This window comes from Suncus etruscus, chromosome 13 (assembly GCF_024139225.1).
Source record: "Suncus etruscus isolate mSunEtr1 chromosome 13, mSunEtr1.pri.cur, whole genome shotgun sequence".
Taxonomy (NCBI): domain Eukaryota; kingdom Metazoa; phylum Chordata; class Mammalia; order Eulipotyphla; family Soricidae; genus Suncus; species Suncus etruscus.
The window spans coordinates 46,144,121-46,163,460 of record NC_064860.1 but is presented as its reverse complement, the minus strand read 5'-3'; the positions used below and the strand labels follow the sequence as shown (position 1 = coordinate 46,163,460).

General features: G+C 37.2%; 1 protein-coding gene across 1 annotated transcript; it reads left to right on the top strand.

The window, feature by feature from the left end:
- The first annotated feature begins 5,023 nt into the window (after positions 1–5,023).
- LOC126025816 (keratin-associated protein 13-1-like) lies at positions 5,024–5,530 on the top strand. Its single transcript, XM_049785579.1, has one exon. The coding sequence runs from the start codon at positions 5,024–5,026 to the stop codon at positions 5,528–5,530; it is 507 nt and encodes a 168-aa protein (XP_049641536.1).
- Positions 5,531–19,340: the final 13,810 nt, after the last annotated feature.

The following is a 19,340-nucleotide window of genomic DNA, read 5'->3' as shown; positions in this document are numbered from 1 at the left end:
TTTGATTCCTGGTACTGCATACATTCTGCTGTACACACAGATAAGTGCTAGTCTGGAGTACTTCCAGGTGTGCCCCCCTCAAAACAAGCAGAGAAATGATATTTTTGTTTGTTTGTTTGTTTATTGAATCACACGGTGACATTCAGGGTTTACTATCTGCTATGCATTCAGAAATCTCTCTTGGCTTGGGGGAACATATGGGACACCGGGGGATCAAACCACAGTCCGTCCTAGGCTAACTCTTGCAAGGCAGACGCCTTACCTCTAGTGCCACTGCTCCAGCCCCAGGAAATTTGATCTTTGAGGTCCCTAATATTTCAGAGAGAGCACTATGAGCACTTGAGGCATTTGAGCAGTGTAAATTTCATACAGGCAGATAGATATAATCTTATGTACAAGTACCAAAATACCCGAGGTTTTCTTGCCAGGCCTTTTACAAGACTATTTAATTCTTCCAAGGAATACTAGAGGAATGAATGCGTGAAGCCTAAGAGTTATTTCTTTGCCCTGTGTAGTAATCCTGTGCTGAAGTTCCAACCATAAAATGGTTTATATGGCTACTAATCCCTGGAATTAACTTGATGAAATGCAGAAACTCTAAGAATTTTGATCTCAGCAAAAGGATTTAAATCAAGATACTTTTCTGCTAATTGCTAGGAGCACTATGAAACATGGTCCTAAAGTATTCGGAAGTTAATTCTGACTCCGCAAGGCTCAGGACCCATGGAACAGGAAGGGGAAGTGAACTACAATACCTGGGTAAATTAGATATATTCTTGAAGTACTGGATGAAAAAGTAATGACAAAGATTATAGTAAGTGTGGAATTACAAATACTAAAACTTCAATTTTATCAAAAACAATAAAAATTCTAAAATGCATTCAATTTTCATAAACAAGACCATGGATTTTCAAGGTTAAATTATTACATCTTCTGGGCCAGAGAGATAGCAAGGAGGTAAGGTGTTTGCCTTGCATGCAAAAGGATGATAGTTCGAATCCCGACATCCCATATGGTCCCCCGAGCCTGTCAGAAGCAATTTCTGAGGGTAGAGCCAGGAATAAACCCTGAGTACTGCTGGGTGTGACCCAAAAAACAAAAAATAAAATATATTACATCTTCATGAAATGATGCCTTCTCCCACCCTTGGTCCCATGCCACAGTGCTATCCCAACACTCAAGCACCCCTTTATACATACCTACTATGACATATTACTTCACTGTTTTTCCACCAATAACCACTGTCATCTTTACAAAATGCAAAACTTAATTATATTAATGCCTCTCAGTTCACTGACATTTTTTTTGTATTCTACACATTAGTAAAGCTATCTTGTAATTATCATTCACTCCCCTTTTTATTTTATCTCAGGTAATCAGGGCAAAGTACATCAGGTTTGTACCAAAAAACACAATTTTATTCTCTTTAGTGACAGAAAAACTACCTATGGAGTATATAAACCATAGATTATTAGTCATATGTCAATGGTCTTTTAAATTGAGTCCATGATTTGGCCCTCATGACTAATGCTGTTATAAACATAGGAAACCAAATATCTTTTAATAGGTTTTTGTTAAAGATCATTTGATTAAAGAACTGTGATTTACAAAATTATCTCCGATCATCAGTGATCTCTATCCACCTTTTTATTTTAATTTTTTTTGGTCTGTTTTTGGGCCACACCTGGTGACTCTCAGGCTATGCACTCAGAAATCGCTCCTGGCTTGAGGGACCATATGCGACACCAGGGAATTGGACCATGGTCAGTATTAGGCTAGCATGGGCAAGGCAGATGCATTACTGCTTAGTGCCACTGCTCTGGCCCCACATTTTTTTAATAATATATTTATTTAACACCATGATGATAAACATGATTGTAGTTGGAACCAACCTCTTCCAACCCCCACTTTCCACCTTGGCAGGCACATTTAAGTTCGGTGCTTTTAGACTTGATTCCATGTTTTCAGTGTTTTTGAGTTTGTACTTCCACTCTCCTACATATAAATAAATTGAAGCCAAGACTCCTTCCCCTTATTCTTTCACTTTCTCATCTTCTTTCCCACTTTGATTTCTTTTCTTCTTTGTCCTTCTGCCTCAGCTCTGGAGTCAGGGGTGGTCTAGGCATTTAGGCATTTCCCCCTTTACTACACTACATTCTTTTTTTTTTGGGGGGGGGGGCACACCTGGCGGTGCTCAGGGGTTACTCCTGGCTGTCTGCTCAGAAATAGCTCCTGGCAGGCACGGGGACCATATGGGACACCGGGATTCGAACCAACCACCTTTGGTCCTGGATCGCCTGCTTGCAAGGCAAATGCCGCTGTGCTATCTCTCCGGCCCTACACTACATTTCTTAATGCAATTATTTAATATACCACAAATAAGTGAGGTCATCTTGTGTTTGTTTTTCTTCTGCTTAGTTCACTCAACATGTTATATTTCAGTTTCAATCAGGTGACAGAAAATTTCATGGAGAGAGAATATCTTTTAGAATTCGGTTGTAAGCCTTTTAAAAAATATCCATAAGAATAGCATTGCTGCTCCACATCACTAATCATCAGGGAGATGCAAATCAAAACAATGATGAGATACCACCTCACACCACAGAGAATGGCACACATCACAAAGAATGAGAATAAACAGTGTTGGCAGGGATGTGGAGAGAAAGGAACTCTTATCCACTGCTAGTGGGAATGCAGTCTAGTTCAACCTTTATGGAAAGCGATATGGAGATTCCTCCAAAAAATGGAAATCGAGCTCCCATACAATCCAGCTATACCACTCCTAGGAATATACCCTAAAAACACAAAAATACAATACAAAAACCCCTTCCTTACACCTATATTCATTGCAGCACTATTTACTATAGCAAAACTCTGGAAACAACCAAGATGCCCTTCAACAGATGAATGGCTAAAGAAACTGGTACATATACACAATGGAATATTATGCAGCTATCAGGAGAGATGAAGTCATGAAATTTTCCTATACATGGATGTACACGGAATCTATTATGCTGAGTGAAATAAGTCAGAGAGAGAAAAACGCAGAATGGTCTCATTCATCTATGGGTTTAAAAAAATGAAAGACATTCTTGCAATAATAATTTTCAGACATAAAAGAGAAAAGAGCTGGAAGTTCCAGCTCACCTCAGGAAGCTCACACAAAGAGTGATGAGTTTAGTTAGAGAGATAACTACATTTTGCACTGTCCTAATAATGAGAATGTATGAGGGAAATGGAAAGCCTATCTAGAGTACAGGCGGGGGTTGGGTGGGGAGGAGGGAGATTTGGGACATTGGTGATAGGAATGTTGCACTGGTGATGGGTGGTGTTCTTTACATGACTAAAACCCAAACACAATCATGTATGTAATCAAGGTGTTTAAATAAAATATAAAAAAAGAATAGCATTGCTCAATGTAAGTAATTTTCTATTTTGTTTCTTTAAAGAAAATTTATATTAGAAGAGGCTTTACCAATTTACATTTCTAACATGTCACCTATATTTTGTTCTTCATATTGTCACCAACTCTTGTTAGTATAATCATATTTTTGTCTAAACATAAGATGATAAAAATATAAATATAGTAGGACATTTCAACATACTACTTTTTAAAAAACTACAGATTTTATACTACTCAAATTTAATCAAGGGTCTGAGAGCACTAGATGTAAGGCTCTTACATGCAGCTACCCTTGATTTTACTCCTAGAAATGAATATGGTCTCCCCCCCCCAATCCTACCAGGGGTCATTCCTGAAACCAGAGAGGGAATTTGGTCATGAACACATAGTGTTGACAATTCCTAGGGCTCAAGACTCTGTAGCTCACAAAAATTTTATAAAACATACTAGCATTAAATAATAAAGTGGTGGGCTGGAGTGTTGGTGCAAGCTGTAATGCATCTGTCTGCTATGCACAAACTAGCCGAGGATGGAGGATGGACCTCTGTTCAATCCCCCTGCATCCTATATGGTCTCCCAAGCCAGGAGCGATCTGAGTGCATAGCCAGGAATAACCCCTGAGCACTGCTGGTTTGACCCCCAAAAAACAAAAAAATTAATTCACATTCTTCTGAGTGCACAGGATCAGTGATTGATCCTGTTTGAAATATGAAAGAAAATTTTAAAAAATGAGAAGATCAAACACTTTTCCAAAAGAAAAATTGAAATCAAATTAATTGAAATAAATTCTGTCTTGATTATTTCTTTCTTTTAAATTAATTATTTCAATTAATTAATTAAAATAATTCATTCTTCTCTTTCTCCTTTTTTCCTTTGAGGCATCATGGTTTGCAATACTGTTACACTAAAGAGGGGTATTATGCATATCACTTTACTTCCTTTCAATTCCCCATTCTTGTTCAAGTCCAGTGTTTTAAAAGACTAACACTAAACACAGGTTTACTATTAAGTTCACTTCTAATAATCTCTACCAATTTCTTTGATTTACTTTTATATGACTCCTCGTGACTGGACAAAGTAAGCATTGCTAATACTAAATCATAGATGCAAAATTATATTGGAGAGTATGAATCAAAGTTTTGATGTAAGGAAAGCCTTAGAAGATTCCTCATCAAGACCCGATTTCTGTTTCTTGGCCATGAACTCAAATGGAAGATGACTGACTTGCAATCCCCACCCTGCGAAGAAAGCATTCTCCATCCCCAACTGGAGTTATGGAAATAGTCATAGCCAGAGAAAAGATGGAGGGGCTTTCCTTGACATTGTGCATCAACATGAATAAGACACTGTCATAGCATTTATCACGTAAGTGTAATTCATTAACTATAAACAAAATAAGCTCACCTATAAAAAAAAAAAAAACAAGATGAAGGGATTGAATTAACTACAATTAAAGAGAATTACTGAGTGACATATATGTAAATGAGACAGTTCATATATGGGCATATGACACTGTGTGATGCCACACCCCTTTCTGAGAATATATAAACACACAGTCGAGTGGTAGCATTTATCACAGAATCTTCTCTCAGTAACTCAACTGAACCCAACTCAGTCAACATGTCCTACAGCTGCTGCTCCGGAAACTACTCTTCTAGCTCCTTTGGTGGTTGCCTGCAATATCCTGGATCTCCCTGTGGTGGTTCTTCGTACTCCAGCAACCTGGGCTATGGCAGTGGATTTGGATCTCCCAGCGCTTGTCAAATGGGATCTTCTTTCTATAATAGCAGTCAGGAAATCTGCACCAAACCTATCCGAGTCCAGAGCTCCTGTGGAGTGCCTGTCTCGTGCCAGTCATCCTGCTTCCGCTCCAAACCCTCCACATTCTGCAGTCCCTGCCGGCCCACTCACCCCAGCTGTGGATCCAGCGGCAGCTACTCCCTGGGCTATGGACATGGTAGCTCCTACTCTTTGGGCTGTGGTTCCACTGGCTTCAAACCTCAGGCCTGTGGGGGCACTGGCTTCCCTTCAGTGAGCAGTGGCTCTGGATTCAGCCGCCCTTCCTACCTGATCTCTAAGCCCACCCACCCTTCTTGTTACAGACCATCCTGTGGATCTGGTTTCTAATGATTGTCTCATTGCATAGGTGATCTTGTCCAATTTGTCAGTATATCTCTTCTTAATCCAAAAATAGTTTCATCATTTATTGAAATGATTGCCCTCTTACTCTCTAATTATATCTTATCCTGTCAATAATCTCAACAGCGGCCCACAAAGTTTATCTAAAAGTGATACAAGTCCAGTATTAATTAAAAATAAAGTCAAATGTTGCATTGGAAATTAGAGTCTTGTGTTTTCATTTTCTTCCAATGTTGTGTGGAATCTAAGGCCATTAGAGTCAATTCCTTCATTCTGATTTATTTGATTGTTTCTTGTTAATAGTTAATGGATGGTTGCATCTTAATTTTGGTACAAAAGTAGTGCTATGAACAAATCACTATGTATATATAAATATATTTTGAAATATCAAAATATTTGATCAAATATTTGGAGACTTTTGGTACTTTTTGCATTCTAACTAAAGATGGTTTAATTCTATTTATTGCTAAATATTTGATAGTTTGAGTTAAAATCTTAGAATCAGGGTTGATTCCCTTTAGAGAAGGATCTTCAGGTATATATTTGAATGTATAAAATAGATTAGTTAGGAGTCAAATAATTTTGAGAACAAAAGTGATTAGTTTTATGTGGTAGAATATAAATTAAAGAAAAGAAAATTAGTTGGAGAAAAATGTAATTTAATATGTATGGATTTTAAGTGATGTTGATTAACAAAACTCAATATTTGTTAGTAAAATTAGTTCAATACTTTCATTTTGGTAATAAGCATTTATGTGATCTTGTAATTTTGTATCTACAGGAATGAATGACATAAAATTAATAATAGGATATAGATCATGAACTTAATATTCCCATCTTAGTTGCTCTTGTGTTTTAGAATAAATCTAAAAATAAAATGCATTTGATGTGATCACAAGTGGTGATTTTATACCTATCTCAAACTAAAATAGTAACAATGGTATTTATCTCATATAGCAATAGTCTGTCATGAGTTACAAGAATACTTAATTCAAATATCATCTTTTGATAAAAATATTAAAAATGAGAATAGAAATAGTTAACAGTATTTAATAAATATTTATAACTACTTATTCTTTTAAGTATATAGTAGAGGTCAGGGGAAAGAAAATACCTATTATGAAAATGTTAGGCTTGATGTAAAAAAATAGAGGCATACAATGAAAGGTAAATTAAAAATATTTTGTTCTATTGTATAATAAAAAGTAGAATCTACTCTAAAGTGGAAAGACACAGGAATGCTGAATGGAAGTTAAGAAACCTGGAAGAAGAAATGGAAAAAGCAAAACATAAAAGGGTAAAAATTTCCTTTATATGAAAGTGATCCCAGGCTCTGCAGTGCCAAGACTGACCATGCCCTTTGACAGTTCTCAAGGCCTCAAAGGCAACGCATAAACTTGCTTGAGAGATGAGGTCAGTCTGGGGATCAAATGGTGCTGGCCATCAGCAAAGCATACACCTTAACTTCTGAAGTATCTCTCTGAACTCATTCATCTGATTTTCATCTATCATATTCAATAGCCTCATGAATGTCCACTTTAAAGGTGTCCTAAGACTGGGAAATTGAGCCTGTAATTAATTTAATTACAATTATAGTAAATTAATTTGTGTGTTACCTGTGGTAATTCTGGCAGAAGGATGAAGCTTTCGGGTACTATTCAAGTAGATAATATGATAATAAATTTTATTCAGAAGGCTGACAGAATGATTGGTCTAAAACACCAGGATTTACATCTAACACATTTTTTTTACCAATTAGTCTTTTAAGGTTGATGAAGCTAACTAGCAGATTTTTTTGCCTGCAACATCTTTTGTTTCTCTATTTTTTATATTTAGGCAATGTATTTTAAGAAGAGATAGTTTTGCTATTTAGCCCTATATTCTAAGTGTTTGTAAATATTATTTAGTCAAGCAGTTCATTAAATTATTGATACATTCAGATTCCTACTATATATTTAAATTTGTGTTGCTACAGAACATTATTTATTGAACACTTTTTAATATAATTTTTATTTTGATCATAGTGGCTTACATATTGTTGACAATAATATTTTAGGTACATATTTACATAAAATCAGGGGGGTTCCCATCACCAAATTGTCATCCCTACACCTCCGTTTTTGTCCTACCTCCCATTTCCTCTTCCCTCACCCCCAGGGCGGCTAGAATATGTGGTCCCCTCTGTATCTAACCTACTACTTAGTAGTCTTGCACCTGTTTGGTCTTGATGCCTCCCTTATTTCCCCCTCTAACTGGAGGCAGGACTAGGTAGTTCAAGTTGCGTGGTTTTGGCTGAAAAAGAGAAAATAAATAAACTGCGGTAAGAGTCTAATACCCCGAAGATGGGCGGAATCCTTCTAGAGGCTCTCATCATCGATTTGGGAGATGAATGAGAAAAAGACGGTGAAACACTCCACCAGTACCAAAAGAAGTGTCAAATATCCAGTGAGGACTCCAGCTATATCGATAAGCACCACAAACAACAAACAAAAAACAACAAAACAAACAAAAAACAAACAAACAAACAAAAAACACGCCATGGTCTTGAAATAAGAAACATGGCATAGCACATAACGAAAGAAAAGAAAGGAAGAGAAAAAAATAAGTATAATTGGGGACAACAATTTTAATAATCACATCCAAACAGAGAAATCGACCAAAATAGATAGGTAAATAAAAATAATAATAACAATAATAAATGAAGGTAAAATATATAAATATAAAAAATTTAACCAAGGTTTTGTGCTTTTTGTATTTTTGTTTTTTCCCCTCCTGCCCTGGCACAGTAAATATTGGGATCATTCGAAAAGGAATTCACTTGGCCTAAGAAATATGGGGTTTCTCTGTCCTTGGAGTATACTGTCATGAGATCAACTCTAGACTTTGCTCAGGATCATTTACTCTCCCGGTGGTGTTTTTGTGGTGTGTGGAAGACTTCTGCTCTGTCCAGGGTGATACAATCAGAGCTCTGTGTTTAGAGGTCTCAGTATCTGTACAGATCCTGAGGTAGGACTTATGATGAAGTCAGTCTTTGTGGTTCTAGAGGTTCTATTACCTCAGTGTCATTTTAATCCATCTTCTGTGGTTGGTGATCTTGGTCTTTGCACTGAACCTAGGATGGCACCTAGGATACCGTCTTTCTTTGTGCTTCCAGAAGCCCCATTCCGTTACAATTGTCTCTGCTGGACCTTTGGGACTGGGGATCATGATTATTGTGCAGGTCATAGTTCAAACCCTAAACTAGGGCTTTTTTATTGATCCCAAGATGTATACAGTCTGGTCGTGGTTCTAGCAGCCAGTCATCTGTAAATCACGATCTTGGCTTTTGGACCTACCAAAGGGTGCCAAGTCTTCTGGTTTTGTCTTGTCGTTAGCTGGTAAGGTAGGCTAATCTGCTCTAAGGTCAAGTGGTTCACATTTTCCTCGTTGTCAGGATATCATGTTAGAGCTGGCCCTTGTTGTTGACCCCGCAGTATTAAGGCTGTCCCTGATGGAATTTGTTTCCTGCAGCTGTTGTGAAGAGCTGTGCTGTTTCTATGTCTGGGATCCAGGGTTCAAGGCTGGATGAATGGTATCTAATCACCTGAGGTCTAAGTTGATTCCACATGACATATTTTCAAGGTAGGAGATATCCCTGTATTGTAAACAACTATGAGTTCCTATCTCTAGTAGATAAGAGCTCTTTTTTTTTATATGTAAGATTTCCCCTTTATTTAGTGTGCCTTTGCAGGGGGAAGTGGTGCTACATTATATTGTCGGTGTATTTGGGGGTGGACAGAGGGGATAACAGAAACAGGTCACATACCCAAAAATGATAAAAAAAAAAAAAGGAAATAAAAATGTATGTGCTCACAAATGTATATGTAGGACAGACATTTAAAAAATTAATTAGTTAATTAGAAAAAAGAAATGAAATGAGTTAGCGAAGTTTTTAAAGGACCAAAGTGGTGCAAAAGACTACCTTACATTTGGGGGAGAGCAGGTAAAGAGGTGGTGTATTACAGGTCTTATGCCTATGTTGGAAGTACAGTTTTTCCCATTGTCTTTTGGGTTTTTCTTGTGGTGTGTGGGTTCCCAGGCATCTTCCTATCACACCCCCTGACCTTCTTCAAATTGGTAAAAATTTGCGGCAGGGAGGTCTTGGAAGAGTTATTGCATTGGGGATACTTTTGGACCTATGTCCGGTTTCAAGAAACAGTCCACGTTAGGGGGAGTTGGTAGGGAGGGCCTCGCAGCATGAGTCCGCAGGGGAATTGGCTGAACACTTTTTAACTGGTGTATCAATATGATTCAAGTAGGTGAGAAGTAGGGGGAAGGGCAGGAAAGGGAACACTGAGTAGAGTGCTCAGGGACTATTTCTGGTTCTGTGCTGAGGAGTGACCCCTGGTGGTGCTCAGGGGACCTCCAGGCAGTTCAAGGGATTGTGTTAGGTTTAGTCAGGGTTTAGTCGGGGAGGTCAAGACATTAACCCATGTACCATTTCTCCAGCTACTCACTCTACATTTTTTTAATAGGCATCACATTCAGCTTTGCTCAAGGATAGTATAACTTCACCGAGGAATACTTCTGCTAGTAAGTTCTGGGAATTGAACTCAGGAACTCACACATGCTAGATATTTGCTTTACCATGTGAGCAATCTCCTAATATTCTGTGATTCAATGACCTCATTGCATGCTTTGTAAAACAGTTCTAAAATTTTTCTTTCTTTTTTTTGTTTTGTTTTTGTTTTTGTTTTGTTTGTTTGTTTTTGGGACACACACGGTGATTCTCAGGGTTTACTCCTGGCTATACGCTCAGAAATTTCCCAGGGCATGGGGGACCATATAGGAAGCTGAGGGATTGAACTGAGGTCGGTCCTAGGCTAGTATAGTCGAGGCAGATGCCTTATGTCCTGAGCCACTGCTCAGGCCCCAGTTCTAAAACATTTTTAAAAGTTTTTAAAAATGTTTTTTAGGCATCATATTTACAAGGCACTGTTTCATAACACACTGTTTTACAAGGCACTGTATTTACAACAGAAGATTTTCAAGCTGTTCCAATTCTGACAAAATAAAAAGCATTTTCAATATTGTTCCAATCCTGAAACCATCTCCAGTGTCAATGGTCCTCCACCAATGCCTTAATGTTCTGTTCTGTTTTCAGCCCTGACCATTTACCAAACAAATATTACCATTTAACTCTCATAGTTTAGGTCACATGTATAATAGTGTGTGCTCTAATGGTCTTGATATTTAGTTACCTTACTTCTACAAAAACAGAAAGTTCAAGACCCCGAAGCAATAATCTTCTGCAACCACCAGTCAACTTCCTCTCTGCTCTTAGTCCTCTCTTTCCTTAGTACTCCCCTTTCTGTCACCCATATAAAATAGTTGTTGATATTTTTGCTGCATTTCACCTATAATTTTTGGTCATTTTTATAGTTTTGGAATTTTTCAGTACATTTTGATATTCATCCTCAGGTCAGCATCACTTATTTTTATCTACATATTTTAACCACAAATTATTATCATCCTTAGTCACAATGACTATTTGGAAATAATATATTTGCAGTGCATTCCTTTTCTTTTTTTTTTTTTTTTTGGTTTTTGGGCCACACCCAGCGGTGCTCAGGGGTTACTCCTGGCTGTCTGCTCAGAAATAGCTCCCAGCAGGCACGGGGGACCTTATGGGACACCGGGATTCGAACCAACCATCTTTGGTCCTGGATTGGCTGCTTGCAAGGCAAACACCTCTGTGCTATCTCTCCGGGCCCTCATTCCTTTTCATTTTCTTCTCCAATGTCAGCTTTTCTATTGCTTATAGTCATTGTCTCTGACCTGAATAAATGTTTTCATTATTAATTTTTATTCAGAGTTATGTTTGTGAAAAATCGTATAAAATAACTTAAGACTATATTTTAAAGTGGAAAGACTTTCATAGAGAAACAGAATAGGAAAAATATATACTTTACCACAAAAGAGAAAATTATGTGATGAAATTTGTGGTAAAAAGGTCCATGCCTAGAGTTGGAACAGTAGTACGGTGGATAGGTCATATGCCTTGCATGTAGCAGGCCTAGATTGATTCTGACCCACCAGGAGTAAATCTTGAGTCTACACTCAATCTCGAATAAGCATTAAGCACCTTTTGCCTCTGAACAAATTGGAAATAAAAATACAAAATATGGGGCCGGGCGGTGGCGCTGGAGGTAAGGTGCCTGCCTTGCCTGTGCTAGCCTAGGACGGACCGCGGTTCGATCCCCCGGCATCCCATATGGTCCCCCCAAGAAGCCAGGAGCAACTTCTGAGCGCATAGCCAGGAGTAACCCCTGAACGTCACAGGGTGTGGCCCAAAAACCCAAAAAAAATACAAAATATATATATAAGCAGTATGAAAAACTATAAATGACATTGATAATAAATCCTATGTAAGGAGAATTCACTCATTAGTTATCATTCTCTTTTTAAGAATATACTTATATTTTGGTATTTGCTGAAGGTGAGGATGAGGATATAGCTTCATAAAAGACAGCATATATAGAACACTCCTCATATAAAAATGGTAAAGTATTATTAAATTAAATTATTAAATTAAATTAATTTAAATTTAATTTTAATTATTAAATTAAATTAAGTTATTATTAAATTAAAGTATTATTAAATTCCTTATATAATAAATCATATCTAGATTGTTCAATACAACATAAAGGCTAAAATAATATCTATGCAACATTTTAAGGTTAAATAATATCTATGCAATATTTTTAAGACAGTTTTCAAGTAGATGGTAAATAGTCCTCTGTGGTTCCTTAGGGTGATTTGTGGTCACATATGGAAGTCAATTAATTGGGCAACCTATGGAATGAGCCAGGGGAACAACCAGAAATACATTTAGGTAACATGAAGGAAACTGTTAGAAGAGTTCTGTATTGGGAGAAGTTCAAAAAACACTAGTTCAGGAACAAAAGTAAGGACAAGAGCAGTATGTGTTCAAACAGAAAACTTTCAAAGCCCTCCAAGATACCACAAATTTTGAATAACTTTGAATCTGTTGCAGACAAACATATAGGGTGATTCTGGAAATTTATTTTGGGAGAAATAGTTGAAAATCTAAACCAGCCTTCAGGCAAAAGACCTCTGACAAAAAAAGACTCAATTGAGGAACCCATAAAGCAAAGATGCAAAATTCCAGCCCAAGTGCAGGTGATCCTAAAATGAAGATACAGGAAAGTATGAACAAAGGCTTCAATGGACCATGAGAAGGTCAATTTTTTTGCCCTAAAAAGCCCCATGAACTACATTTGTAAGAAATTTGGTACAAAGATGGATACAGAATATATCCATACTTAACCTTCACCAAAATGCTGCTCCTGGCTCTCTCCATTCTGTAGTTACCTAGGTCCTCTCCAGTAAAAATGAAAGTCTACTTCATGTATTTCCTCCCTTTATTTTCCCAATAAGCTTTTTCTGTTTAGTTTTGTGGCTACATCTGGCAATACTAAAAATCATTCCTGACTGTGCTCAAAGATCACTCCTTAATGTGTTCAGGAGACCATATGACTGTATGGGATCCTAGGGATGGAACTTGGGTCAACCATATGTAAAGCAAGATCCCTACCTAACGTACTATTGGCCTTATCTCACTGTTTATTTCTTCCAAAAATTCCATTTTTATTTTTTAATATATTTATTTAAACACCTTGATTACAAATATGATTGTAGTTGGGTTTTAGTCATATAAAGAACACCCACCTTAATGACATGTAGGACTGACTTTTCTGCAAGGATAAATTACTTTTCTAAGCTGGGTCTGCATTTCCCCAAGGACTTTGGGTAGAGATCATCCACCATGCAGTGCAAATGAACAGACAGGCACAGTATGATAGTAGCCTTATAAGGCAATAAAATATCTGAGCATCACAGCTATTTAAAGGCTCTTCAGATGTTACCATTAGTCCTGCATTTCCCAGATACTTACCCAAGACACAGAGTCATATAGAAAGAGAAGTGGTCGATTTCCTACTGGAGGCTGATGGCTCTCTACTTCTGACATAACATAAGCAATGTGAGAACACTACTCCTTCAGTAAGTCATGAATTGAGTCTCTCACAAACAATAAATCTACAGAATAAATGAAAGGCATGTGAAATGCATATTTTACATTTTAGAGTTTAGGTTATATGCTTATGTGGTACTGACATTGATCATCTTGGTATACTTATTTGCCATATCTCAAACATGCCCCTGAAAGATATTTTGCCCTCATTCTCCACTCTCATCTCAGTCTGATACCATTTATACACTTGTGCCTAGTGTTCGATATCAGTAGATTTGTTATATTATTATTTTGTTTTTGTAAGTAGTATATACAGGTAAGAACATCAGGAGATTTGTCTTCTCCTTCAAAATTTTTTTTATTTAAGCAACTTTATTACATACATTATTGTGTTTGGGTTTCAGTCATGTAAAGAACACCACCCATCACCAGTGCAACATTCCCATCACCAATGTCCCAAATCTCCCTCCTCCCAACCCAACCCCCGCCTGTACTCTAGACAGGCTTTCTATTTCCCTCGTACACTCTCACTATTAGGATAGTTCAAAACGTAGTTACTTCTCTAACTAAATTCATCCCTGTTTGTAGTGAGCTTCATGAGGTGAGCTATAACTTCCAGCTCTTTTCTCTTTTGTGTCTGAAAGTTATTATAGAAAGAATGTCTTTCATTTTTCTTAAAAACCATAGATGAGTGAGACCATTCTGCATCTTTTTCTCTCTCTCTCTGACTTATTTCACTCAGTATAATAGATTGCATGTACATCCATGTATAGGAAAATTTCATGACTTTATCTCTCCTGACAGTTTCATAATATTCCATTGTGTATATGTACCACAGTTTCTTTAGCCATTCATTTCTTGAAAAGTATCTTGGCTGTTTCCAGAGTCTTGCTATGGTAAATATTGCTGCAAAGAATATAGGTGTAAGGAAGGGATTTTTGTATTGTATTTTTATGTTCCTAGGGTATATTCTTAGGAGTGGTATAGCTGGGTCGTATGGGAGCTCAATTTCCAGTTTTTAGAGGAATCTCCATATTGCTTTCCATAAAGGTTGCACTAGACGGCATTCCCACCAACAGTAGATAAGAGTTCCTTTCTCTCCACATCCCTGCCAACACTGCTTGTTCTAATTCCCTGTGATGTGTATCAAATTCTGGGGTGTGAGGTGGTACCTCATAGTTGTTTTGATTTGCATCTCCCTGGTAATTAGTAATGTGGAGCATTTTTTCATGGTCTTTTGGCCATATGTATTTCTTCTTTGTCAAAGTGTCTGTCCATTTCTTCTTCCCATTTTTTGATGGGATTAGATGATTTTTTCTTGTAAAGTTCTGTCAGTGCATTGTATATTTTGGAGATTAGCCCCTTATCTGATGGGTATTGGGTGAATAGTTTCTCCCACTCAGTGGGGGACTCTTGTATCCTGACCGCTATTTCTTTTGAGGTGCAGAAGCTTCTCAGTTTAATATATTCCCATCTGTTAATCTCTGCTTTCACTTGCTTGAAGAGTGCAGTTTCCTCTCTGAAGACACCTTTAGTCTCAATGTCCTGGAGTGTTTTACCTACATATTTTTCTATATATCTTATTGTTTCAGGTCTGATATCAAGGTCTTTCATCCATTTGGATTTAACCTTAGTACTTGATGTTAGCTGGGGGTCTTAGTTCAATTTTTTTCAAGTGGCTAGCCAGTTGTGCCAGCACCACTTGTTGAAGAGGCTTTCTTTGCTCCACTTAGGATTTCTTGCTCCTTTGTCGACAATTAGGTGATTCATTGTCTGGGGAACTTTTTCTGAGTATTCATGCCTATTCCACTGATCTGAGGGCCTGTCTTTATTCCAATACCATGCTGTTTTTGATAACTATTGCTTTGTAGTACAGTTTAAAGTTGAGGAAAGTAATTCCTCCCATATTCTTTATCCCAATGATTGCTTTAGCTATTCTAGGGTGATTATTGTTCCAAATAAATTTCAAAAGTGCCTGATCCACTTCTTTGAAGAATGTCATGGGTATCTTTAGAGGGATCGCATTGAATCTGTACAATGCTTTGGGGAGTATTGTCATTTTAATGATGTTAAACCTACCAATCCATGAGCAGGATATTTGCTTCCATTTCTGCATGTCCTCACTTATTTCTTGCAGCAGAATTTTATAGTTTTCTTTGTATAGGTCCTTCATATTTTTAGTCAAGTTGATTCCAAGATATTTAAGTTTGTGTGGCACTATTGTGAATGGGGTTGTTTTTTTAATGTCAATTTTTCCTTACTAATATTGGTGTATAGAAAAACCATTGATTATTATGTGTTAATTTTTTAGCCTGCCACCTTGCTATATGAGTCTATTGTTTCTAGAAGCTTTTTTGTAGAGACTATAGATTTTTCTACGTAGAGTATCATGTCATCTGCAAACAGCGAGAGTTTGACTTCTTCCTTTTCTATCTGGATTCCCTTGATATATTTTTTTTGCCTAATCAGTATAGCAAGTACTTCCAGTGCTATATTGAATAGGACTGGTGAGAGAGGACAGCCTTGTCTTGTGCCAGAATTTAGAGGAAAGGCTCTCAGTTTTTGTCCATTGAGGACAATATTTGCCTCTGGCTTGTGGTAAATGGTCTTAACTATATTGAGAAAGGTTCCTTCCATTTCCATCTTGCTGAGAGTTTTGATCAAGAATGGGTGTTGGAACTTATCAAATGCTTTCTCTGCGTCTATTTATATAATCATGTGATTTCCATTTTTCTTGTTGTTGATGTTGTGTATTATGTTGATAGATTTATGGTTGTTATTCCAACCTTGCATTTCTGGGATGAAACCTACTTGATTGTAGTGGATGATCTTTTTAATGAGGCATTGAATTCTATTTGCCAGGATTTTGTGGAGGATCTTTGCATCTGTATTCATCAGCGATATTGGTCTGTGATTTTATTTTTTGGTAGCATCTCTGTCTGGTTTAGGTATCAAGGTGATGTTGGCTTCATAAAAGATATTTGGAAGTGTTCCTGTTTTTTCAATTTCATGAAAGAGTCTTGCCAGTCTTCATAGAAGTTCCTCTTGAAAGGTTTGAAAGTATTCATTTGTAAATCCATCTGGGCCTGGACTTTTGTTTTTGAGCAGACATTTGATTACTGTCTTAATTTCTAAATAGTGATGGGTGTGTTTATATATGCTACATCCTATTTATTCAACTGTGCAAGGTTATAAGAGTCCAAAAATATATCCATTTCTTCCAGGTTTTTATTTTTAGTGGCATAGAGTTTCTCAAAGTATTTTTTGATTACCCTTTGGATCTCTCCTTTTTCATTCCTAATACGAGTTATCAAGTTTCTCTCTCTCTTTCTTTGTTAGTTTTGCCAGTGGTCTATCAATCTTGTTTATTTTTTCAAAGAACCAACTTCTGCTTTTGTTGATCTTTCGGATTGTTTTTTGGGTTTCCACTTCATTGATTTCTGCTCTCAGCTTTATTATTTCCTTCTGTCTCCTTATTTTTGTGTCCTTTTGCTGAGTACTCTCTAATTCTATGAGCTTCATCATTAAGCTATTCAGGCATTCCCCTTCTTCTTTCCTGATGTGTGTTTGCAAAGCTATAAATTTTCCTCTCAGTACTGCTTTTGCTGTGTCCCATAGTTTCTGATAATTTGTGTCTCCATTGTCATTTATTTCTAGGAAGGTTTTGATTTCCTCATTGATTTCATCTCAGACCCACTTGTTATTCAGTATTAGGCTCTTTAACTTCCAGGTATTAAAGTTTTTTCTGTGTCCCTTTGTGGTTCACATATAATTTCAAAGCCTTGTTGTCAGCGAAGGTAGCCTACAAAATTTCTATCTTCTTGATATTATGGAGGTATGTTTCACTACTAGCATGTAGTCTATCCTAGAGAATGTCCGATGTACATTAGAAAAGAATCTGTATCCAGTCTTCTGGGGGTGGAGTGTCCTGTATATATCTACTAGGCCTCTTACTTTCCTTTCTCATTTCAGGCCTAGTATATTCTTGTTGGGTTTTAGTCTGGTTTACCTTTCAAGTGTTGACAATGCCATGTTGAGTTCTCCCACAATTATTGTGTTGTTATTGGTATTATTTTTCAGATTTGTCAACAATTTTATTAAATATTTTGCTGGCCCCTCATTCAGTGCATATATGTTTAGAAGAGTGATTTCTTCCTGCTGTATGTATCCTTTGATTAATACAAAATGTCCGTCTTTGTCCCTTACAACTGTCCTAAGTATAAAATTTGCATCATCTGATATTAGTATGGCCACTCCAGCTTTTTTATGAATGTGTTTGCTTGGATAATTTTCCTCCAGCCTTTTATTTTGAGTCATGTTTTCTGACTATTCAGGTGTGTTTCTTGTAGGCAGCAGAAGGTTGGATTGAGTTTTCTGATCCATTTAGCCACTCTGTGTCTCTCAACTGGTGCATTTAGTCCATTGACATTGAGAGAAAGACTTTTCCTGGGAGTTAGTGTCATCTTTATATCGAAGTTTGTTGTGTCTGTTGGTCAGTCTTGTCTTAAAGTAGGCCATTCAGTTTATCTTTTAAGAATGGTTTTGAGTCTATAAAAAAAAGTTTCTGAGCTGTTGTTTGTGTGTTTAAACCATGTATTGTTCCTTCAAACCTGAAAGTGAGTTTTGCTTGGTGAAGTATTCTAGGTGAAGCATTTATTTCCATGGATTTTGTCACTATGTCCCATCACTGCCTCTGGCCTTGAGTGTTTCTGGTGACAGGTCTGCCGTAAATCTCAAGGATGTTCCCTTGAGTGTAATTTCTCTGTTTGATTTTGCTACTTTCAGAATTCTGTTTTTACCTGTGAGATTTGTCATTGTGACTAGGATGTGTATTGGGATGTTTTTTCTGGGGTCTCTTTTTGTTGGTACTCTTCAGGCATGAGGGTTTGATCGCATGCATTCATTAGCTCTGGTAGTTTCTTTTTAATGATGTTCTTGACCATTGATTCTTCCTGGAGATTTTCTTCCTGGGTCTCTGGAACTCCAATGATTCTTAAGTTGTTTTTGTTGAGTTTATCATAGACTTCTATTTTCATCTGTTCCCATTCTTTGAGTAATTTTTCCATTGTTTGATCCTTTGCTTTAAGGTTTTTTTCCAATTTCTTCTGCTGTATGGAGTTGTTATTCATCTTATCTTCCAGTGAACTAATTCTGTCCTCAGCTGCTGTTAACCCATGGGAAAGCTCAACCATGTTTTTTTTTTTTTTCAGTTCATCTACTGAGTTTTTCAGACCTGTTATTTGACCTGAAATTTCAGTTTGGAGTTTTCTGATTTCTATCTTCATATTCTCTTGATTCTTATTAGTGTTCTCTTTTATACTTTCTTTGAGTTCTTTGAACATCTTCCATATTGTAACTCTAATCTCTTTATCTGAGTGACTGACTAGTTGGTTGGTCATGTTCAAGTCATCAGAGTTGCTATCGTCATTCTCTGTGTCTGGCGCTGGCCTGTGTTGTTTCCCCATTGTCACACTTGTATTTTGGGTTTTTCTACGTGTTGTGGTTGTATTTATTGGCTAAATGATGTGCACGGCCGGGAAGCTTGTAAACTCACCTCCAGGAAAGGCGAGCCGTCTGCAGATGAGCCACACACAGGATGAAATCAGGCTGAAAATGGAGCACAGCACAGAAGACATGCAGATAGGGGTGTTGGCATCTGAGTTCCAGCAGAGTTTAGTGGCTTCCCTTTTCTGGGTGTGTAAGCTCACCTCCAGGGAAGGCTCCAGGGAAGATGAGCCATCCCCAGATGAACCACACACAGGA